At 40.1% G+C, this 25,828-nt stretch overlaps 1 protein-coding gene and 1 long non-coding RNA gene across 3 annotated transcripts in view; one reads left to right on the forward strand and one right to left on the reverse strand.

Annotated features, from left to right (window-relative positions):
- LOC132768982 (uncharacterized) overlaps positions 1–17,826 on the reverse strand; it is a 190,553-nt gene extending 172,727 nt beyond the window's left edge. The window contains exon 1 of the long non-coding RNA XR_009630773.2: positions 17,421–17,826. This is a non-coding gene — a long non-coding RNA (uncharacterized lncRNA). The remainder of the gene's footprint in view (positions 1–17,420) is intronic.
- A 626-nt stretch (positions 17,827–18,452) lies between these two features.
- The window catches only part of GLRA1 (glycine receptor alpha 1), a 102,384-nt gene continuing 95,008 nt past the window's right edge, over positions 18,453–25,828 (forward strand). For both annotated transcript variants that reach the window (XM_060765493.2, XM_060765494.2), the window contains exon 1: positions 18,453–18,888. In XM_060765493.2, the coding sequence (XP_060621476.1) occupies positions 18,833–18,888 (56 nt within the window). In that variant the 5' untranslated portion in view covers positions 18,453–18,832. The remainder of the gene's footprint in view (positions 18,889–25,828) is intronic.

Genomic DNA, 25,828 nt, shown 5'->3' on the forward strand with positions numbered 1-25,828 from the left:
CGATGACTTAATGTGATGAGGTCCTTAAATTGATACCAAGGTCCTGTGATTATGCAAGTAGAAACTATTACAGTTCTGCCTCCTGATAATTTTTTAATGGGAGATCATCTGTAGCAGAACTTAGACATGACAAAGCAAGCACTCTGTTTCCTGAGAAAGGGATTTTTTTTTTGAGGTAATAAAGTTTAAAGGTCCTAAATACCCTAAAGGCATCCGATCTTTGAAGCTAGGCAGGGCTAGCCCTCATTTGTACAAGCAGTCCCTGAGTTAGCAACATCCAATTTGCATTGGACTCATAGTTAAGAATGGGGCTAAGAAAACAAGAAGTGAAAGAAATCTAAAGGGAAATTCACTTCTGTCCTGGAAGAGTTATCATAGGAAAAAGGTGTCTCCACTAAAACTTTATCACCAATCCTTGTTTCCACAGCAAGCCATTTTTTTTTCAAAATCCAATTATCATAGAGAAGTGAGGTGAAATCTTCTGAACAGGGACACAGAACAAACACCACAGAACATTAACCCTTCCCTATGCCATCCAAAGTTTATATATTTGGCTGGAGTTTCACTTTAAAAATGTATCTGTTCTGACTTACATACAAATTCAACTTAAGAACAAACCTACAGAACCTATCTTGTTTCTAACTTGGGGACTGCCTGTACTTTGATGGGAGATTGCCATCCAGTACTAGGTGCCATGGGATATATTTCAGAGATATGAACTGACAAAACCACCTCTGAGAATTCCTTGCCTAAGAAAACCCTGTGAAATTCACAGGGTTGCAGAAGTTGATCGATGACCTGAAGGCGCATCCAGATACATGCAATAAAGTTGAAAAAAATACCTAAAGGATGAGTGTGAATCCTTATGTAGTCAGAACAACACTGCCCACAAGGAAGTATCATCCATCTTGAGGGATCTCACAAGTCTACAAAATGATTTGAGAGATGAGAGACAAAAGAAGGGCAGGACCCAAAGCAACACAAAAGAAGGCAGATTGTGCTAACTCTAGGGAAAGGCACATGGACTGAAATATCTTGAAAATGCATATGACTGACTAGAACCCTAAACAGGAGTATTTCCCCACTGCTACATTTTATTCTTTCTTAAAACACCTGACCCCTGAAAGACTACAAAAAATAACCCGCACCTCTGTGCAAAGCCACATTTGAAAGAAATTATTTTGGTTTTTGGGGAAAAGTAGTGGATGTCTAGTTTTCATCTGCAGTTCATCTCTTCTATTGTTGTGTATAGCATACAGAGAGTTGCTAATATCTTAGTAGAGCTTCCAAACATTTTTTTTTTTCGGACTGCATGTTCCCAAACCCAAAGCCAGCATGGGTGGCACTGGCTATCCATCCTAACTGGAAGATTCTGGTTGGTTGTTCATAAAGTGTGCTTTCAACTGGGATTTGCACCTGAACATGATAGTAGGTTGGGAAAAGTAGTGTTGAACAATGAAGATCTCAGTGGCATCAAGTTTATCACTGAAGAAATCTGAAGCATCTTTTCTGAGACTGTGATTTAATCTGTGTGCTGTGATTACAGAAACACCATTCCCTTGGCAGTTAGGGTAAACAGAAATGATAGGATTGTGTGTCTTCCTGCATGGCAGGGAGTTGGACAGGATGGTCTGGTGGTCTCTTTCAACTGTACGATTATTTGAGCCTATGAGCATTGAAATGTCTGTCTTGGCAAATGCAAGAATGAACTGGCTATACAAGGGAAATACTCTCTGTCCTTTCTTTCACTTTTCTACTATATATTGGCTATTGTATTCCAAAAGGTTTTATGATGTCTTTATTCCTTGTATATTAAATATCAAATCAAGGTATCTTATCTGCAGTTTCTCAAGTTGCTCTTAATTGCAAATGTACATTCAACAATATGAACAAGTAAAAAACAATATGAACAAGTAAAAAAACAGTAAAAGCTTTTAAAATTGTTTCCCCAAATACTTCTCCTTTTAGAGTAATTTCAAAAGCAAATAGCCGCTTAAATCTTTTTAATGATAGTAACCCATCATCTGTGGGGCTACAGTGGAAAGTACCTTTCCCCCATCCCAACCAAGTTCTGTAAGGAAACAACAACCTCAAAAAAATGAAGATGGATGGCAAGTGGACTTATCTCACAAACATGGGTTGGGGTCTTTATTGTATTTCTATAATCCTTTGTACCCATCAATATAATTCCATTTTCTCTGAAAATATAGAATAAAAACTAAATTGGCAACTATAAGTTATTCAGATAACTTTGAAATGGTCCTCACCTCCACAATAATATCTAGTCAAGTTGCATCTGTATGCAGATTTCAAATTCCCTAATTATGGATCAGTAATTTCCTAACTGACCCATGCCTTGCTTTTCATTGCTGAGACTTTCACTGCAGATATGCTAGTATCTGTAGCATTAAAATATGGTGCTATGTGAGTGGGTTCATCACTTTACAAATAGCAATATAGAAGGGGTTATTGTAGGTTTTTCAGGCTGACCTCAAACCTCTGAGGATGCTTGCCATAGATGCAGGTGAAATGTCAGGAGAGAATGCCTCTAGAACATGGCCATATAGCCTGAAAAACCTACAACCACCCAAAGGCCATTAAAGCCTTTGACAAAGCAATATAAACTGATTCCTAAAATGTTTTATTCGAATTTATAACAATGGCACCTCACATTTCAAGGCTTTGCCTACTGGGCCTAATTAAGAATTTTTGCATTTTTTAAAAAATGAGACTAATGAGGCATACAATTTGGGCTGTGGGTAAAACTTTTACTGAAATTGCAAGGCACAGTTAAAACATCTATGCTAGGAGCATTTCTGCTTAGGAATCTTCACATGGCTAGATACATTGCAAGGGGAAATGTCCCCTTACACAAATGCTTATATAATCGTAGGCTTTCATGGCCGGGATCACTGGGTTGTTGTAGGTTTTTCCGAGCTATATGGTCATGTTCTGGAGGCAATTTTTCTCCTGACGTTTCGCCTGCATCTATGGCAAGCATCCTCACAGGTAGTGAGGTCTGTTGGGAGTAGGAAAAATGGGTTTATATATCTGTGGAATGACCAGGGTGAGACAAAGGACCCCTGTCTGTTGGGGCTAGCTGTGAATGTTTCAGCTGATCACCTTGATTTGCATTCAATGGCCTGCATATTATTTGAGAATACAGAAGTGCTGGACCACTCTCACAACCACCATGTCAGACTACACAGAGAAACCATTGAAATCCACAAGCATGTGGACAATTTCAACAGAAAGGAGGAAACCATGAAGATGAACAAAATCTGGCTACCAGTATTAAAAAACTCAAAAATTACAACAGCAAAACAACAGAGAGGAAACAAACAGGCACATAAAATCACTCTCAACAAGAGATTCCCCCCAGGCACTTCCAGGCCATTGAATGCAAATCAAGGTGATCAGCTGAAACATTCACAGCTAGCCCCAACAGACAGGGGTTCTTTGTCTCATCGTGGTCATTCCACAGATATATAAACCCATTTTTCCTACTTCCATCAGACCTCACTACCTCTGAGGATGCTTGCCATAGATGCAGGCGAAACGTCAGGAGAAAAATTGCCTCCAGAACATGGCCATATAGCCCGGAAAAACCTACAACAACCCAGCTTATATAATCCTCGTGATGTGGATTATTTTTGCAAAAAGAGAACAGAACTATGCTTTTAAAGATATGAGACTTTGAAAAAAATAAAGTAACCTATTTGGCAATAATCTCAGTACTCATTTTAATTGTAATTTGCAGAGTTCTTGTTAATTGGACAACTAATCGACTGATAGATGACTGATAGATCCAGAAGTGGGTGCATCAGCAAAGCATGTCACCATTTTAACTGTCGGGGCTCAATGATATGGAATCATGGGAGCTGTAGTTTTGCAAAGTACCAGCTACTTTTGGCTGAAAAGACTAAAGTGTTTGTAAAACTATAACTCCTGGTATTCCATCCTTTTAGCCATAGCAGCTAAAGTAGTATCAAACTGCTTTAATTTTATAATGTAGATGCACCCTGGTTGTTGCCTCATTTTCCTTTTAGCAAAAATGATTGGCTCTGCTTACCTGTTGGAAGCACATCATGTCATCAATAGGTGATACAAAATTACCTATAGACCCCAGGTGGCTCTATACTGTGGAATCAATGCCATTTGAACTGTCATTAGCTCACTGTTATGGGTGCCTGGGAGACCTGTAGTTTAACAAGGTCTGTAGCCAGAGGCGGCCCTAGGTAATTTTAAATGGTAAGCAAACAGTATTCCCCCCCCCCCACCCCCAACCAATCACTGATATATATTTTCTGTTCATCATGGGAGTTCTGTGTGCCATATTTGGTTCATATTTGGTTCATTGGTGGAGTTCAGAATGCTCTTTGATTGTAGGTGAACTATACATCCCAGTAACTACAACTCGCATATGTCAAGGTCTATTTTCCCCCAAGAGCGCCTCAAGAGCACCCCTGGGCAAAATCAACTATACTGCAAATGCGTACATTGCGTAATGGGTTGAGCCACCCCTGTCTGTAGCACTCTTTGGCCGAGAAGTTTCACAAAACTATAACTCCTAGAAATCCATAGCATTGAACTGTGGCAGTTAAAGTGGTGTCAAACTGCATTAATTCTGCACTGTAGCAACACCCAAAGTTATCAACTCCATATATTCCTTTTTCATTTTCAAAATCAGATGATTGGCTTCAAAAACGTTATAGAAGTTACTGACCAAAAAAAAGTTTTAGAATTGCAGCTTATAAAAATACAGTTGAAATCATGCGATGGTATGAATCTTCTAACAATCTTCTCAGGAAAGAAATATTTAACCACATAAGCTGTTGTCATTGTTGCTGCTGCTGCTGCTGTTGTTGCTGTTACTGGCATTGGCAGCATCATCATTATAGTTATTGTCTTCCTCCCCTTTCCCCTGTTGGTAGATTGCATCTATATCTTTTCATATAACTATAGAACAAAAATATACAAATTCCGTTTGATCTAGTCTGCGAGTGCAATATAGAATTAATATAGTTAGACACCATTTTAACTGCTACAGCACAATGCTATGGAATCCTGGGAGGTGTAGTTTGGTGAAGCACCAACACTCTTTGGCAGAGGAGCTATTCACTACAACTCCCAATTCCCAATTTTCTGGCAGTTTAAATGGCAAACTGCAGTGTAGATCGGGTATGGACAAACTAAGGCCTGCAAGCCAGATGAGGCCTGTTGGGCTTTTCCCTCCGACCTGTGGAGGAAAACATTTGCTCATGCCTGGTATAAATGCTCACTGATTCATATGTGATATGGGTTTCAGCTCCATATTTTGCAAATTCCATCTTGCTGTGTGCTTCAGATATGGAACACAGTAACACAAAAACCTTTGTGTTTATTTAGAAATCTGGGAATATAACTCATCAAAGTATTCGTCTATAAATTTAAGACTGTGTCTGGAGAGAAAAAACACAGAAGCAATTGATCATAGGGGTAAGCCAGCATAGTGTAATGGTCTGAATTTTGGATTAGGACTTCAGGGAGATAAGGATTTAAACCACTACTCATCAGTTATGGAACCCACTGGTGATCTTGGGCAACTCAAGCTGTCTTAGCCTCAGAGGAGGGCAATGAAAAACTTCCTCTGAAGAAATATTGCCAAAAAAACATAAAATATGCTTGCCATATGTTGGCATCTACTTCAAGGCTTATAACAACAAGCATAAATTATTTTAGGGATAAAAATGAAATATAGTGAGCTCCTGGTATCAACGGAGGTTTGGTTCTGGGACAAAAATGTATTTAGGGATAAAAATGAAATACAGTGAGCTATTGGTGTCCACTGGAGTTTAGTTCTATGGGTTCTCTAGTCCTGTTATATACAATGGCATGGTAAAATGGTGCTCTTTGTGAAATATTTTCAAGTTGTGGTTGATTGAATTCATGGACCTATGAATATGAATTGCTGACTGTATATAGACAAACACACATCTCACAAATGCTGGGAAAACTTGTTACATATTTCCACATTTCTAGGAGCATCCCTGTATTTCTTAATTTGGGGAAAATACATTTCTACGAATACTTCCTTTTATAAAACAAATAGTTCCTATTGACCTAAAAATAGAACTCCTCTCCATATTTTGTGACAACTGTGTGGACTTACATCATAAAGATCTGATGATAGATAGATAGATAGATAGATAGATAGATAGATAGATAGAGATATGCTTTGTTGCAAGACTGATAATAGCTTAGAAATTGGTGGTGTGGGGAATGGGACTGGAGTACTTCTCTCTTAAAGCTTGATAGAAAAATATTGGGAAATAACATTTTAAGAAAGCCTCAGAATGTCATGGAGACTCCTTCCTTGGAAGATTTTAAACAGAGGCTGAATGGTCCTCTGTCAGGGGTATTTTGAATGGGCTTTTCCTGCAAGGCAGGGTATTTGACTAGATGGCCCATGTGGTGTCTTCCAACTCTATGATTATATGACATTTATTTACTGTACAAGCTGTCAGAAATGACCAATCAGAACTAAGCTTCCTTTCAGCATGGTTTCCTTTTATTAATTTCATCAATGACAGCAGGGAGTTTCATTTCCTTCATGACCACATTTCAACCTATGGAGAGATGCTTTAGCTGAGTGGGATATTTATTGTTGTTTTCTCATGCTGTGAATATAAACCAAAGATTTCATATAAATCCTGGAAATCTTTCTTTTGGGGGAAATAACATACTGTGCTTGGTGAGTTTCTTGTTTGATCCTTGATAGAAAAAAAAGTTACATTGTGTCATTATGTAATATTATTTATAATTAAATTTCTAGAAAATTAAAAATGTCTTGTAGGCCTGACTGTGGATGAGAATGGGCCACTGTGGTCCTTCAAAGTGTGTTGGACTACAGCTCCCAGAATCTAATATACTCAGTGATGAGCAATGTTGCGGTTCAATAACATCTGAAGAGCTGCAGTTGTCCTCCCCTACTGCAGACCATTTACTTTGTGCTATGGGAGCTGCAAGCATGTAGATAATATGTATAGAAATCAGCTGTTTTCCAAAATAAGGACATAGAGTCCATTACATAGCTGCACAGTAGCTTCCATCCAGAAAATGACTATGATCCGACACCACTGACATGCCTTAGAATCTCTTCTGACTTATCAATCAAGACTTGCAATGTATGGAGCTACATTAGGCATTTTTCAGATTGTAATATGCATTCACAAAGTGAAGAAAGATCAATAAGACCAAACTGTTTTTCCTGAATTATCTACTACAAAACAAACCCAAAAGGTAAGACTTTGTCTTCCAAAGCTGCCATCCCATGTCATCCATATGAGCATGGATCCCAACAACTTCACAGGATGGTCACCCTCACTATCACATCTCTCTGTAATGCCATGACTACAGTGTTTCACTACTCCATGGTTCTGTGGTAAGATTTACTGATGGAGAAAAACTTTGCCTCCCTGTGGTTCCATAGATCTGTATGTTTTTTATCCTACTCCATGACATGATGTCACAGAAGCGGATCAGACACATCACACGGGTAAGTGGTAGCACTGTGGCATGATCAGGAACTATTGATGGGTTTTTAATCCGCAATCTACATCACAATCTGGACAATGGCAATGCTTTCTTAAAGACCTTAGGTAGGGAACAGAACAGAACCACGAGGACTCTGAAATAAAACCTAACTCTGTTTCTTATCAACTAATTATGACCCCCATGACTTTCAAAGGATTTTCTTAGGCGAGGAATATTTGGAATTGCTTTTATCAATTCCTTCAAGAGATATAAAGTTTAAGACACCTGGTATTATTAGCAGTCTCCCATTGAAATACTAATCAGAGCTGGCCAAAGTTAACTTCCAAGACCAGATGGGATCTGGGGCCTGTAGAATATTTCCATAGGTGCCAACAACTACAGAGCCTGCTTTTCAGAAAACAATCCAAGAATCAATATTCAGACAGGTTCCTTCATAGAAGTCACTCTAGGAACCAGTTTGGTATGATTCATATATCGCATAGGTATGAAAACTACACAGCAAGAGAAAGGGAGATAGCAGACAGACAGAGGTGTTGCAATTAACTTGTTGGACAGGGAAGTGGGACATCCAAATTCAAGTCCCCACTGAGCTATGAAAGTGACTAGTAACAGTGGAGCCAGTCATTCTGTCCGTTCAGGGAATAACTGAGCCACAGAATAAATAAGGGCCTCACCTCATAGGGTGGTTGTATAGATATGACGAAGAAGAGGAGAGCCATGTCTTGAACTCATTGGAGGAAAAGTGGGGAAGAAGTACAAGAAATAAGTGAAACAAGTTAGGATGGAATAGAATTTTTAAATTGCTGAGAATTTTTTAGCTTACAATCAGGTGGTGAAGTTAAAGTGGAAGTAAGATATGTACTGGTGTCCCAACTAGTAATCCTTTCTCTCATGAGGAGAATGCCAAGCCTCTTCCAGAAGACTAATGTATATATTAATGTACAGAAATTGTTTTTTTTAAGTGACCCAAAAATAACTGTATTGGGTCAATGTATGTAGTGTATTCTGACTCATATCAAAAAGAAGTTTAAAAATGGCCAAAGATGAGAGCTTAGTTCATCCCAGGAGAAATTAAAAGAAGCACCAATCCATCTACTCTTTCTGCCAAAATGTTGCTTCCAACCTTTTGGATGCCTGGGTGGGGAAATGACAGTGCTGGTCAGAGACAACTGGTACTTTGAGGCAGTACTTTCCCCCCTCTGGAGAATGACACTTAACTTATCCACAGGTCATGTCAAAAGCCATTATTTTGTCTCTAAAACCTGCCCTTAACTTGCATATGAGATTAACTTATACACAAGTATATATGGTAGATTCCTTTCCCCCAGAATGAAAGATCAGTGGAAGGGAAGCAGGAGGCAGCAACCTGAATTACCTATTTATATCATTGTGAATTTAATAACTTGTGCTACATACATAACACATCTCTGCAGGGGAGAAATAGTTTGCCTTTGATGTAAAAGCATCTGTTGTGATGTTTGCATTTCTTGCCTTCCTGTGTATATATCACATGAAGACTGAATTCTATGCAGATACCATCCTGGGAAAGGTGTGACATTCAGAATCATTTTCAGTAATTGGGTTTAGCAAGGATGTCGCTGCCACATATACCCAAATGGTTAAGCCATCAAAAGGAGAGGAAACATCATTCAAAACAGATTTGAGGAACGATTAAAAATAGAATGTTACTACCCAGAGAAGCTGACAAAGTTGGCTTTTTCTTCCTATATTTAAAGTAATCAATAGAACAGATTCAGAATAAAAATTATCCCCCCTTTTCCATTTTTAAGATAAGAAGCTTCACCTCTGAATAGTATTTAAAAAGAGACAAACACAAGATGAAGAAATGTCACTTTGTCCAGAACCAGTTTGGATTATTGTGTCATAGATGCATTCTACAAAGGAAACAGATGTAAATTTCAGTACAAGAGAGAGAGAAATCAAAACATTCGCATTCAAGATTATGAACTGTCTTAGACATTTGGGCCAGATCCAACGAAGGGGAATCAGAGCGGCTCACAAAAAAGGCAAAATCGATGCCAGATATACATACATAAGACAAAACCAAACATATACATTAAAACCAGATAATTAAAAACATATTAATCTTAAAACAAGTTAATTAAAACTATGTAATCCAAAGGCATATTTTGGGAGCCATAGTTACTTATTGCACTGAGAATTACTGTCCAAAGGCTTGGTCCCACATCCCTGTCTTCACTTTCTTCTGAAGGTCAGGAGGGAGGGAGCTGATCTAGTTTCACTGGGGAGGGAGTTCCATGGAGGCCACCACTGAGAAGGCCCTGTCTCTCATCCCCACCAGTCATACCTACGAAGGAGGTGGGATCAAGAGCAGGGCCTCCCTGGACTATCTTAACCTCCATAATGATTCATAGAGGGAGATACGTTCAGACTTTGAATTGTACTCGGTAGCAGACTGGCAGCCAGTGGAGCTGGTGTAACAGGGGGGTTGTGTGCTCCCTGTACCCCACTCCAGTAAGGAACCTGGCTGCTGCATGTTGGGCTACTTGAAGCTTCCAAACAGTCTTCAGAGGCAACCCCATGTAGAGCATGTTGCAGTAGTGTATTTAGGATGTAACAAGAGTGTGGACTACTGTGGCCAAATCTGACAGGACTTTTCCCTTTCTGTTTTTCTTTCCCTCTGTATAATATGACACAATTCTGTAATGAACATTTACATAAGATTTAAATGCCACCAAAGATTATAAAGATTTTCTTTACGTCGTGTTCAGAACTTGGAAGAACCTTCTCATCTTTTTTTTTTTTACTACAAATCCTAGAATCCCTCAACCGACATGGTCAAAGATCTATGGCTGTGTCAGAAGGATGGATTTTGGAAGTTGTAATCCAATTTAGTTATTTAAAAGATCATATTCATCCTTGCTTTATCTGTGTAGCCTATAAGCCTAAATTAGGTGAACAGTTTGATTGTGGCTGGGCTAAGGGGTGTAGGGGCAGGAGGGTGAAAATCCAAGGTGCCTGAAAGACCCAGGTCTATGGGGGTGGGGGGCTGGATAAAAGAAAAAACAAGCAATACATTACAGATTCTATGCTGGTATCTCAACAGAAAGGAAAATAGATACCATGACTGTTGCCAAACTGTAGACAGAGGGACAAGCAGGAATCCTGCCCCAGATGGTAGCAACAACTGTGATAATGGTGAGGTTAGATACAGTCACCCCTTCACATTAGTGTGTTCAACACTGGCAGATTAGATTAATCAAGATTAGACACAACATCTGCTGCTGCCCTGAACACAACTAAAAAACTTATTTCTAGGCATTTTTGTGTCCTTCCGTGTGTTTGTATGGTTAACTTCTGCCAGACAAAATGTGCTGGATGACCTAGAGAAGTGCTCTCTATGCATTGTTAGATCCTCCAGCAAACTTCTGTAGTCTCCTTTCAGTGGAAGTTGGTCATAGAACCACACTGGATGATCTAGAAATGCCTAGAGAAGTAAAAAAAATAGTGGATCTATATTCATATATTCTTCACTTTTGAAGCAATCCTACATCCTTAACCTCCATGAAAGATGAGAGCAGAATACTAATCTCAGGGCTGTTCAAATAAATGGATGGCTTTACAATTCCTTCCCACATTGTAAATATTCTGACCATAGTATATAGTCTTATTATCAACAACTGCTCAAGGCTTGTTAACTAGATTGTGGCTAATTAATATCTATATGCACTTGATCTCTGGTTGTACTGGTCCATTTAGTGAGGAGCCTTCTAATCAAGGTGAAAGAAGAAAGCGCAAAAGCCGGGTTGCAGCTAAACGTCAAAAAAACCAAGATTATGGCAACAAGAATGATTGACAACTGGAAAATAGAGGGAGAAAATGTGGAGGCCGTGACAGACTTTGTATTTCTAGGTGCAAAGATTGCTGCAGATGCAGACTGTGGCCAGGAAATCAGAAGATGCTTACTTCTTGGGAGGAAAGCAATGTCCAGTCTCGATAAAATCGTAAAGAGTAGAGACATCAGACTGGCCACAAAGATCCGCCTAGTCAAAGCCATGGTATTCCCTGTAATCATCTACGGATGTGAGAGCTGGACCTTAGGGAAGGCTGAGCGAAGGAAGGTAGATGCTTTTGAGCTGTGGTGCTGGAGGAAACTGCTGAGAGTGCCTTGGACTGCGAGAAGATCCAACCAGTCCATCCTCCAGGAAATAAAGCCCGACTGCTCATTGGAGGGAAGGATACTGGAGACAAAGTTGAAGTACTTTGGCCACATCATGAGGAGATAGCAAAGCCTGGAGAAGACAATTATGCTGGGGAAAGTGGAAGGCAAAAGGAAGAGGGGCCGACCAAGGGCAAGATGGATGGACGGCATCCTTGAAGTGACTGGACTGACCTTGAAGGAGCTGGGGGTGGTGACGGCCGACAGGGAGCTCTGGCGTGGGTTGGTCCATGAGGTCACGAAGAGTCGGAGACGACTGAACGAATGAACAACAACAACAACAACATGAACTTGATATCCCTATCTCTATCACCACCAATCAAGAGATCATTTGGGATTGTGTATGTGTCTGTGTGTCAGGAGCGACTTGAGAAACTGCAAGTTGCTTCTGGTGTGAAAAAAATGGCTGTCTGCAAGGACGTTGCCCAGAGGATGCCCAGATGTTTTAACATTCTGTGGGAGGCTTCTCTCATGTTGGAAGCTCCCCAGATTTGAATCACCAACCTTTCAGTCAGCAGTCCTGCCGGCACAAGAGTTTAACCCATTGTGTCATCAGGGGCTCATTTGGGATGCAGTCCCACACATGCATTCCTTATGGGCTACCCATAGCATACTATCTTACTCCTTCCAAGATTTTGCTTTAATCTGTGTAGCTTTAGCACTTTTCCATACCCTCTTTCTTTAAATCCCACTTCCTCACATGTATCACAAGATAGATACATTTCTCGGATGAGCAGGCATGTGGTAATTTTCTTACCTCTTATTCTCCTTTACCATGTCCCTTGTGGCTCCAATGCAACACAACTACCCTTAAAAATGGAAACTACATGTATATCATGAAGATACCTAGATATACACTGAAGGCACAAAATCCCTTATGATTTTGGATGAGGGATCTCCAAGCATTGTTAGCTGATCTAAGTTATATTTCTAAAAACAGCACTGATAAACCATGTCTGAGCATTCCTTGCGTTAAAAAGCCTAATGAAATCCATGGGGTCACTGTCTGTCAACAAGCAACTTGGAAGCACACACTGTACAAAATTCATAGTGTATAGCAGATACTGGACCAAAAAAAAAAAGATTTGCTTCATGCGCACAGAACAGAACATACATTTTGAAATAGAATTCCCCAAAGGAATAAATTTTTTTTATCAAAATCTGAACCAACAGAGGAATTGAATATCTGGTAGATTCCAGGAGCTATAGCCCACCCCCAATTCCACACACATATACACTGTCACTAAAAGTAATATTTTCAAGCTCTGGCACAGAGGCGTGTGGATGATATCTGGCTGACTGCTGAATAATGAAGGAAGAATGCTGGGCTACATTGACCTTCATTTGACCATGGGAACCATAAGAAATCCTTCCATTAGGATCTCCACATTTCACTGAAGCTATGCTTCATGTCACCCTATTCTACCTCAAAACAATAATGAAGCCTGTAGGGGTAACAAATAAAAAATGTGCATTTTTCTCCTTGACATAACACCACAGCTACAAGCTGTTCTGCCAAGAAGAACCTTGCTGATATGATTTCCCCTGTCATAGTTTTAGAAGGACTAAGAATTTGTTACTCTCTTTGGATCCTTAATTCTATTGAACAGGCAAATGTGATTACTGGCTACAGGAGGCTTTTGGTCTCTGCTGGGGTCTGGTTCCAGGACTCCAACTATTATCAAGATCTGCGGACATTCAACTCCCATGATATACAATGACATAGTGAAATGTGGTCCCTTATATAAAATGGCAAAATCAATATTTGCCTTTTGAAATATTTATTTAATATTTTCAAGCCATGGATGTCTTGAATCTGTGGATATTTGGGCAACTGTACAATCAAATCCAAGGCCAACTCCCTAGCTACAGAAGAGGTGAACAGAAGGACATTTATCAGGAGGGGACTGCAACAAAGAAATGGGGAAAGATTCCCAAAGCATGCACAGACAGACAGACAGACACACACACAGAGAGAGAGAGAGAGAGAGAGAGAGAGAGAGAGAGCACCCAATTTTTTGTAAAAGATATTGAAACTAGAATCAAATCCAGAATAAATTAAATGTCATTTTTATTTTATTAAACATGGTGTAATTTTATGATAGCCAGTAGTGATTTGAATGTTGGCTAGGACTTTGGGAACCCAAGGTTCAAAACCCATTCTTAGCTATGGAAACCCGCTTGGTAACTTTGGGCAAGCTACATTTCTCAGCTTCAGAGGAAGACAATGGCAAACCTCTTTTGAATAAATCTTTCCAATAAACCCCCATGATAGTTTCATCTTAGAATCCCCATAAGTTGGATGTTATTTCAAGCAGAACAATAGCTTCAACCTATAGGAAAGGAGATTCCACTTGAACATGGGAAGAACTTCCTGTGAGAGCTGTTCAGCAGGGGAACTCTCTTCCCCAGAGTGTGGTAGAGGTTTCTTCTATGGAGGCTGTTAAGCAGTGGCTGGATGGCCATCTGTTGGGGGTGCTTTGAATGCGATTTTCCTGCTTCTTGGCAGGAGGTTGGACTGGATGGCACACAAGGTCTCTTTCAACTCAATTATTCTGATTTTATTATTCAAGCACACAGCAAATGCTCCCAATATATACAATGACATAGGCCCCTTCTACACTGTCATATAATCCAGATTATCAAAGCAGATAATACACATTATCTGCTTTGAACTGGATTATATGAGTCTACACTACCATATAATCCACTTTAAAAGAAGATAATCTGAATTCTATATGGCAGTGTAGAAGGGGCCAAATACAATATCAATTCAAATTTTGTGTTGTTGTTTTTTTAAAAAAATCCAAAGCCCTGTTTTTTAGGCTATTTGTTGTGGTAGTACAGTGATTTCCCCCCTAAGGTGTCATGATCCATGTGTTTTCTTCTTTCTGAAGATCATGGACCAGCACTGATCGAAAGACCACCACTCTGAGTAGCACTATCCTAAAGGAATAATCACCAAACCTTTATGGAACCACAACATTCTATTCTTTCTCCTTTTTTATAACTTGCCAAGTCTATCACCTCTAAAAGCTTCTTCACACTTAATACAGCAGTCAGATTTTGCGCAATTACAAACACAATAGTCTTTTAAAACCCTTCTTGGGGTTAATAGGTGTATTTTAGTGTCCTGAGACTATGTACAGACAAAAGCACAAATCTTCAAAAGTATCTCATCTTTTGCTGCAAGAAATATTTGTGTTCTGCAACAAGCAGAATTGTCACGCTAAGTGCCAAGACGCCCTTTTATTGCTGGTTCATGCTTTTAAATAGCTTAAAATGAAAGATGTGGTGGCCTAGGGCAGAACAGCTGTGTGTATGTCTCACTAACAATACTCTCCTCAACCTGGAGTTTCCTCCTAGATATGCTGGGCTACAGTTCTCTTATTAAATGCTTCCAAACAATGTAGCTAACTACACATCCCTCTCAACTACTTTATTGTGAGTTGGGCTGGTGATAGTTGTAGTTCAGCATTTATGGAAGGTACCTGGTTTGGATGATTGCTTAGTCATATTTGGCACCAGCCCTTACATATTTCTCACACACACATCAGTGTAAAAATAAGTATAAGTAAAGGTAAAGGTTTTCCCTTGACTTCAAGTCTAGTTGTGTCTGATTCTGAGGAGTGGTGCTCATCTCCATTTCTAAGCTGAAGAGCTGGCATTGTCCATAAATGTCTCCTAGGTCATGTGACTGCATGGAGTGCTGTTATCTTCCTGCCGAATTGGTACCTATTGATCTACTCACATTTGCATGTTTTTGAACTGCTAGGTTGGCAAACGCTGGGGCTAATAGCAGGAGCTCACCCTGCTCCCCAGATTCTAACCACCAACCTTTCAGTCAGCAAGTTCAGCAGCTCCAGCGAATTGAGAGTTCAGTTATATTTAAAAACACAAAGTTAAAAATGTGGCATTATATTGGCGAAAGGGGATTTAAAGAATGGGAGGGATTAATAAATTACATGTTAGCCAAAGGAAAAGTTACTACAGAATGGACCAAATCAGAAAGTCATGGGAGGTAAAATTGAAAGGCTTAATTTACAGAATAAATATAAGGAACTAAACAAGATTGTCCTCATGATAGAACAATCTTAACAAATACAGCAAAATATGTAAACTGTACCCGGGGGGGGGGGGGAGAAAGAGGGGGAATAATGTAAACGTGTTACCAATGGAAAATGTTTGGAATGTTTGTATAATTTAGTGTAGCACTATTCACAATAATTTTGAAAATAATATTTTTTTAAGTTGACATTATACTAAATGTCCTCTGACCAGTAGCTGGCCACTTGGAGTGCCTCTGGTGTTTCTATAAGAAGGTCCTTCATTGTGTGTGTGGCAGGGCTCAGACTGCATTGTAATAGGTGGTCTGTGGTTTGCTCTTCTCCACACTCGCATTCTGTAACTGAGGCAGCACAGTTTCCAATGTGCAAAACAAACTCAATTACAAGTTAAAATAGCACTTTGACACCTGGTGACTTTAACAGGGGAAAAGTCTCCAACAGATATGCCATATTTTTCAACAAAATCAACATTGGCAATTAAAATATGGTTATTACTTTAAAGAAAACCCAATACTTCAGTTCTGACCACTTTATTTGAATGTGTAAATATGAATAGAATTAGATGTACAATTAAAAATTGTCTTCAGCATAGTAAGAGATCGATACAAAATTTCCTCTCTTGCCTGCCAAATCCCATTGATTTGATGATTTCTTTTGTTTTGGTTATTCCTTACCACTATTACCAGTGAGCTCATATACACAAACACAATAATGAAAACCTGTTGCCTAGAATCATAGAATGGAATCACAGAGTTGGAAGAGACCACATGGGCCATTTAGTCCAACCTCCTGCCATGCAGGAAAAGCGCAAAGTATCCCCGACAGATGTCAGTTTCCATAGCTGTGCCTTCTCAATGAAACCATCAATACCACACAATTACTTCCCTGACAGTTATTTTATGGAGGAAAGATTACATGAAAATGTTACTTCAATCAGTACAAAGCTCATGTATATTTGAACATCAACACAGTCACAGGCTGGCAGGAAGATAACTCAAAGGCACAAAGAAATATGAATGAAGGGGCTCACAGTCTTGACAAACTGTCTTGGGTGAAACCTGCAAGTACCAAGCTGACCAAAGAAAAGCCTAATTGCTTCCAAATGCCGTCATTCAGAGGCAGGCATGAACCAGGAGAATGGATCAGTGGGCAAGGAGAGTTGATTCAAAAATGGGAGCAGCAGTCATCTGGCAGGCAGGGAGCAACTGAATTGGACACAACAAACAAGAGTCAAGCCCGGTTTTGGGTTAAGTCTTTTTTAGCCTCCAGAGATGGGTGGAGAAGAGAAGATGGAGCAAAAATGCCTGATTCTAGGGAACATTACAATTACTTTAGGATAGATGAGAAACAGATGATAGAGGAGAGTGAGAGGTCGTAGATATATATAAATGATAGCCACAGAGAGAGAGAGAGAGGGAGATTAAAGGGGTCAAATTAAATGACTTGGAGGAAGCAAAGGAGCCCTAATGCCAAACTTTCTATCTTTGCAAGCACGTCAAAATCAAATTCCAGAAGTTTCTCCAAAATTTTTTTGCCCCCCATTGGTTTCCTTCACATTGCTTTGCTTTCCCTTTGCTTTCTCTGGGCTGCGATTCGAAAGTGCCCCCCCTCCTTACCTGTCTCGCTTGGGTGAGCCCTCTCTCCCTCTCTCCCTCTCCATTTCTCTCTGCTGTTTTCCAACTCTGTTTCGAAGAAAATTAAAGGGGAGGGGCGAAGGAGAGAGAGAGAGAGAGAGAGAGAGAGAGAACAAAAGCGAAGTGGTTGGAGGCGCGCTCCCCAGGCTGCCTCCCTGACCCAGACTGAGAAAGCGGAAAGGGGGGAGGGGGAGAGAGAGTGCGTTGCCTGGGAGCCTCTTCTCTCCAAGAGCGCGACTTTGAGAGGAAGGGGGGGGGAGGGGGCTTGTGGCGGGAAAAGAAAGGGAAGGGAAGGGAAGGGGGAAGCCCTCAGCGCTTGAAAGGTTAATTCCTCCGCCTCGGAGCCGGCGTTTGATCCTCTCCCAACCGAGGGGAGCTTTCCCGGTCCTCAAACCAATCAGAGCAAGGCGCGGGCGGAGCCAGGCGCTTCACTGTTGGGGCTTCTCTTTTCCCGTCTTCTTTTTTTTTCCAAACATTCCCTCTTCTCCCCTCCCTCCCTCCCTCCTTCCCTCCCTTTTTTGTCTTCCCCCTCCTTTTTTGTTTAGTTTAGTAAATTAATGCAGCAGGGAAGTCTTCCCATCCGGCGCCTTTTCCTGCCTTTCCTTCTTCCTTTCTTCCTTTCTTTCTTTGCCGGGGTGAAGAAGATGGGACGGAGAGGGAGATGGAGGGGCTCCGGAGACCCCTGAGAGACTTGGCCTCGCCCCCCGCCTCCCCGAAGCAATGGGACGCCTTCCCTGCGGCGGCCACAACTTAGTCGTGGGGGGAAAGAGCTCGGCTGCCCCGAGACCACCGGGAACGACGCCGCGAAGGAGGCGAGCAAGGGATGGCGCGGGGCTTTGGATGTAACTGAGGGAGGGCAATCCCGTCCTGGGGATTCCTCCCCGCTGCTGCCCGCTCTTGCCCCAGCCAGCCTCGATGGGCAGCCTGTTCTCCTGGCACGCCGCCTGGTCCCGACGCCCCTCGGGCTCCCGCTGAGAAGGGCCGCCCTCCCTCCCTCCCTCCCTCCCTCCCTCCCTCCCTCGCTCGCTCGCTCGCTCCTGCCTTCCCTCCCTCCCTCCACCCGAGCGCGGCGCCGTCCATGCCATTGCCATTGCCCGGCCCCGTCGCTCTCCAAGGTGCTGAACCGCGCGGGGCGGCGCTGCGGGGCCCGCTCTCCAAGGTGCTGAAGCCCCTCCAAGGCGGGCGCCCGCTCAGCCTGCCCGGCTCAGCCTCCCAAGCGCTGCCTTTCTCCCCAAGCGCCCGGATTGTGTACAAATTTCGCGGAGAGAGAGACCAGCCCCGCCGCCTGCCTCCCGCTCTCCTCTTCGCCCCCTCCTCGCTCTCTCTCTCTCTCTCTTTTTCCAAGTGCCCATTTCCCACGCTGACTCTTGTGGACTACAAAACAAACAAACAAAATGTGTAACCTCAATGCACTCGGCGTCTACCTTTGGGAGACCATAGTATTCTTCAGGTAGGCGGATGGCTCGACCACTGAGCCTGGGGGATACCTGGGCGATACCTTTTGGGGTTGGAGGTTGCAAGGCTGGATCGAGGAGCCAGCACTTTCGGGATTTTCCCTACCTATGGTTTTTCCCTCGCTTGGTTGGGCTCGAACGTGGGTTTATTTGTATTATTTTCTCTGTGGTTAGTTGTTGAATCCGGACTAGAAGGAGTTGTGACAGCTTTATGAGTTGCTCGGTGTAATTAGCACTGCATTCTCCGCCTGGAACCGCAGTGCTGAAAACACCGGGCGCTCAGACTGGGAGGAAAGCGACCACTAGTGGACAAATGTGGGCTTTGCACTTGTACTCTCCCAAGCACAATGTTTCATTTGCTGACTTTTTTTTGGGAGGGGGAGGAAAATGCAAGTCGAGGTGAACAAAGTGGATTATTGTCCCATCGTTCCTGTGTAATGAAATTCTCAGGAATAATTGCTTTTGTGCCTAACGGATTATTCCTACTGTGCTTTAAAAGGTTTAGTTGTACTACTCCCTTGTCAACCTTTTTTTTTAAAAAAAACTTCTGCACAAGTTTATATCTTTGTTTATTTTATGAAAGACCTGATTAATTTTCCTTCATCCATATTTATCAGACAAGGTTTTCAGCATGATCTTCTGCCTATTTACCTAGATGCAAGCCCCACTTAATTCAATACGATTCCTTCCAGTTACAAGTGTATAGAGTGGCAGTCTTTGACTACGTCTGATTTAGCGTCTGACTGTGTGATGTTGTCACATACTTCTGTACTAGTTCTTATTTCGCACAGTTGGAGAGGGGCAGTGATAGGCAACTATAATTTTCACCGTGTGGGAATGAATAATGCAATTTTCTGAGCTGGTAATGAGAGGTATCACAGACATGTGTTTTGGCAACCTGTATTTGTTTCATGACCTGCAGGGTCCATCAATCTTTTACTTCATTTGAGTTATTTGACTGGAAAACTCCATCTCTTTTTTTCTTTAGAAGAGCAAAATCTTATGTCTTGATAAAGACTGAATCATACCATCTAAATTAGATGACCAGGTGGGTAGATAGATAAATAATGGCAAGTATTCACACAAATACACACAAACCTTGCCAAAGTCTGCCTGCCTGCCTGACTCCCTCTTTTTACAGATATACCAGTATAATTTCTCTTGTTGTGAGAATTAATTGGCTTTGTTCTAAGAATATCAAGTTCCAGTATTTCCAAATAATAAGAATGCAGTTACTCATATCAAAAAGGAAATATATATTGACAAAGCTTACACAGGCAAATCTTGATTAAAGGACACCACCATCCTGCATCCAGCTAGACTGCCATTGACTTCAGTGGGATTTAACTGCTTAACTGTGCATAGGATTCCAACCTCATCTATACCATCTCAAATGCAGATTGTTTCCTAAAATATGATAAAAACCAATCTCTGTTCCGGTTGTTAACAGGTATAACTGGAATTCTAATACAGCATGTAATATTTAGGAAAGCAGATAAAGAGAGCATCACACCATATCACATCTTTAATCAGTTTAGAACACTAATGGTTTTTCTGGAAAAGGGAGAACAAAGCATCTCAACAAGCATCAGCAATATCTGATTATTAGAAAGAGAGAATTTATCCATTCAAAGTACTGATACAAAAGCAGAAAAACATGTCATTCCCTATCCTTCTCTCTTTACCTTGTTCCATGTTAGAATATGAATGCCGTATACATTTGTCACAATTTATATAAAATGTATCTAAGCAGGCATATTATAAAGAATCCTAATCAAATTAAAATCTCGTTACTTTCTATAACACCTTTCAAAACCAGTCAGCTGATATACTGCAAGATGGAAACTTCAACCAACACAGAGGCAATGTTGTGCAAAACCAAAATTATTTAGCTTTATGTTGATAGGTAGCTTCAAATATTCCTCATAATGCTTTTTCTTGGTGTATAGAACTTGAAGCAAATTAAAAGTGTCATCTGCAATTTTTCCAGAAGCAACAGTTCTTGTAGAAAAGAGTTTCCCTCTGTCTCTAGTACATTCCATGACTCCGTTGTTCACTCTCAACTGAAAGCCTGAAACATTAATTTCACTCACAAATCCTTATTGAGATTTTAGTATATAGGATTAAGGACTATTCAAAAAGTTAATCTAAGTTAATTACCCCTGAGGAGAGTTGGGCTGCCAAGGAAAATATGCCTAGTAAAATCTAGTAATCCAATAATCCATAACAGAACAAAAATATGTCGCACATTAGATGACATTAGATGTCTACCCCCATTGCTGATCTCTCGAACCAAAGTAATTTGGGATTGTGGAAAGAGTCAATACTGCGTCAACACAGTCTGCAATATAAAAATAAAAGAACGAGCAGAAAAAATGCACATCATTTATACGAAAGAGAAAGCTAGGCTTCTGTTTAAGCATAAGGCCTTCTGTAAGCCATTAAACCCTATTAAATCTGTAGGGAAAAATAACATCTGGTGTGTGGTTGCAAACATTACAATACTGCAGTATAATATTTGTTTCTGTTACAGTTGAACTATTTTCAGAAGAATTAGTAGAATTTGATTCACAAGTGTCTTTTATGTGAGAAATTCCATAATCTGAATTCATATAGATAACATATTTATCTTTAGGGCCTGAAGGAGTTTGGGCATTTACAATGCAAAGGTGAAAAACAAAGAGGAGGTGCAATTTGTATTCAAAAAACCTTTGCTCGGGTCTGTTTATCAGCAATGCTTTATTACTGGCAAGGCCTGAGTATTTATCAGAACACAAGGGGTTGGTGTTATTGCATTCTGAAATTCAGTATGTAAAATTGTGTACCAAGTAGTATAGCTATAGTTGCATACCCAGCTAACTGATACAGCACATATATTTGTTATTCTTCAATTGGCTCGCAGTATGCCTATGCAACTATGGATATAAGCATAGAAATATACATATCCGTATTCTTAAAATGTGGCCTAAATACCCAAACGGCACTAGATGAACTTGGAAGCCAGTCTGGTTAGCACTTGCATGAGATCTGGTTACTATTTTGGAGGGGAGATACTAACGGATGCCAGGCGCTGTAGGAAGAAACTGGCAAAACCACCCATGTATATTTCTTGCTTTTAAAATAATCTGTGAAATTGATATGGTTGCCTTAAGTCAATAGATAACTTTAAGGCACTGATTCTTAGAAGATCCTTTTTTTCATAAAATAGTCTTCCATTGTAATCTTAGGTGTTTATTTGCTGTGTTCAATAACTACAACAAAGTATGTGGCTCGTTACTGATAATACTGCTCATCTGAGATATGCCCAATCCATAATTTAAAAGATGTGGTATATTACCTTCATATTGCTGGGGATGCGGCATCAATAAAAATACCCAGATGAGGATTGGTGCATCCTTAAAGCCCACAATGGAAAGTGATGCTTAGCTTGTTTGTTCTGAAATAAATTAGAAGCAACCTCCATGGATGGCCATCTATCAGGGGTACTTTTGATTGTGCTTTTCCTGCATGGCAGGAGATTGGACTAGAAGGCCCATGTGGTCTCTTCCAAGTCTATTGTTCAATGACTCAATGACGCTAAAGTTAAGTAGATCAGTTGATTGGTTTGGAGATTATAGGGAAAGTAGTACAGTATCTAGGGCTATTCTGCATTATAGGCCCCTTCCGCACAGCCATATAACCCAGAATATCAAGGCAGAAAATCCCACAATATCTTTGAACTGGATTATCTGAGTTTACACTGCAATATATTCAGAGCAGAAAATGTGGGATTATATTCAGCTGTGTGGAAGAGGGCCTTAGATTCTACAACCAGGACTGTTCCAAAATGAAATAGACCTTTCCTATAGAGATGGATTTTCAATTACTCCTGATTAAGATAATGAAACTTTTTGGCTGCCGAAAAATCCTATTCGATAACCTTATTACTTCAGCTGGTATTTTCCTGTAGGCTGGACTGGATGAAAAGAGATGATGCTCCTTTTTTAAAATAATAATATTTTTCATATACAGGTTTAAAACAATCAGTGGGTTTTGCCATATCACTGAAACTCCTTATTTAAGAAAGGAGGAAATTCAAACATGCAGGCACAATTTAAGATTTTTGTTTTGTTTTCATTGTTTGGCCTTTTTGCTTTACCTCTGCAATGCTGGATAATATTACAGTGAGTTAGGACCACATATCTTGAGATGCCCCCTTGTTGCTCTTTAAAACAACTATTCCCCTAGCATTTAGGTCAACGCTTTTAGAAGAGCTTCAGCACTTCTTTAAATCAGAGGGTTCTCTTCCAACAAGTGGGGTCAATGAAACTATCAATAAAATTTCTTACAAAGTTATCATTTTAACAGCTTGAAAAAATGTCATATATTTTAATGTAATGATTCCACCTTTGTGTTTTATCTATTTTTCTCTCTTTAAAAAAAATAAACAACCCAACAACGTTGTAGCATAATAGGTTGACACAAATATTCCTCTTTTTAAAAAGTACCTACAGAGCCTCTTTGGTTTTGATGTTTTATTTCTGTTTTGTTTTCTCAGGGACTGTCAAGAATTCCTGTGCTATTTTGTAAATAATTAAGTAATCTGTCATGTCCCAAAAGAGACCATTAGAAATGCTGTTGATCCTATTTTGTCAATCTCAAAATACACAATGGAAAAGATAGCATAGTGGTGGTTTCTTGAAGCTTTTAGCCCTATTCAAATGCTAGATCAGTTCAGAAGTATATCTACTTCACTGTCCCATGTAACTGCCCAAGTGCCTCAGGAGACTTAAAACCTAAGATCAAACACTGCTATGTAAACCAAAATGTTTGTTAAAATTCAGCTTGAGTATCCCTCTCTGAAACACTTGGGACCAAAACTGTTTTGGATTTCTTTTTTTTTCAGATTTTGGAACATCATATTTACATATACATACATAACAAGATATCTTAGAAATAGGACCCAAGTCTAAGCAAGAAATTCATTTATGTTTCATAGCCTGAAGCTCTTTTTATATATCATTTTTGTATAAATATTGTACTCATGGATTGCTGTGAGTTTTCTGGGTTGTATGGCCATGTTCCAGAAGCATTCTCTCTTGATGTTTTGCCCACATCTATGGCAGCCATCCTCAGAGGTTGTGAGGTCTGTTGGAAACTAGGCAAGTGAGGTTTATATAGCTTTGAAGCTGCAAGGCCATTCAATACTTATCAAAGTAGCCAATTGCAACATTCACACTTGCCTCATACAGACAAGAGTTCTTTCTCCCACCCTGGACATTTCACAGATATATTACTCTCACTTGCCAAGTTTCAAACAGCCCTCACAACCTCTCAGAATGCCTGCCATTGATGTGGGTGAAAGGTCAGGAGAGAATGAAACATGGCCATACAGCCTGAAAAACTCACAGCAACCCAGTGATTCCAGCAATGAAAGCCTTCGACAGCACATTCTATTCATGGTCTGAATGTAATTTTATACAATATTTGTAATAATGTTGTGCATGAAACAAAGTTTGTATGTATTGAACCATCAGAAAACAAAGGTGTCACTACCACAACCCATGTGGACAGTTTCAGATGTGGGGGTATTTCAAATGTCAGATTTCCAGATAAGGGATGCTCACCCTGCAATTCCCAGAGTTGTTCCTACTTCTTGTTTTTTACAATCTTGCTGCTTGCTTTGTGAGAGCAATGCATCCTAAAAAATAGATTTAAAATATTTTAAATTAAACGATGTTCTGTCCTGTAAGTCGCATCAGGGTTGTCAGTCTCTGTAATCCTGAATGGCCTTTTTGAGGAAAGTGAAGGGAGAATTGTAAATCAGCAGCAGAACACATGCTTTACATTTAGAAAGGCTAGGTTCACTTCCTGGCATTTACTGTTAATAGGATCAGGTAGCAGGTGATTAAAGCAAGTCCTCTTTCTGGCCAACACTTTGGAGGAACACTTCTCCTCAGAATAACAATTCTGTTCAGATAAGTCAGTTTCTTATATAACCCAGATAATGATAGTAATCTCAAATCACCTCAGATAAATGCTTTTGGGATTTAGTGTTTGGGGTAAATTTTCAGCATAGTCCTTGGGTGAGCCTTTGCTTTTTCTGTGCATATATCCTCAGTAGCCTGTGTATCAAATGATAGAGTCTAAGGATAAGAGGAGAGCAGCTTTCACATACATTTGCAGACATATATTCAATCTGAATAATAGACCTAGAGGCTGTGGGGGTTCATTGCTTTCTTCACAAAATGATTCAACTCTGTAATGAAAAAAACTTGGACAAGGCAATGCATTGCAGCAGCCACAAGTCCCTGAAAAAGGTTCAGGCTGTCACTTTATGGAAATCTTAACACCTCATTCTTGCCAGATTTGCTCATTTAGTCAGAAAATATTAATGCTTCCAGCATTTGAATTGAGATGTTAGTCAGAGTCCAGCAAGAAATTAACCTTGCAAATAAAACTGGCAGAAAAGTCATTTCTGTTTCTGCTAAATTCCCAGGTTAAAACACTAGTGCATGGAGCAAAATGAACAATGCCACCTTTTAAAAGTTATCTACAATTTATTCATTCATGAAGTGTGAGGATGTTTTGCTTCACTGTGCCACAAAATCTTCTAAGTAAGACAGACAACAGAATGTAAGTATTAATTATGAATTAGAATTTGATATGTCAGAATAGAGTCACTCATGTGTCAATATATATGTGCTTAAACTGCCCAAATAACCAGAAAAGAACTGAATGCTTAATCCATCAAGTTGCAGTTTTTAAACCATGTCTTTACAACTGTTGGTATTACAAAGAATTATTGGGTGGAAAATCCAACAATATTCAGTGAGATCTACTTTTGCAGAAACATAGTGCCTAGAAGCAATTCATTAAATCAGCCTTTTCCATTATTTTTCATATACTGTTCTCCAATTGCCTATTGATCTTAGTTAGTATCTTGGTACTAACTAC

Source organism: Anolis sagrei, chromosome 2, assembly GCF_037176765.1.
Source record: "Anolis sagrei isolate rAnoSag1 chromosome 2, rAnoSag1.mat, whole genome shotgun sequence".
Lineage (NCBI taxonomy): Eukaryota > Metazoa > Chordata > Lepidosauria > Squamata > Dactyloidae > Anolis > Anolis sagrei.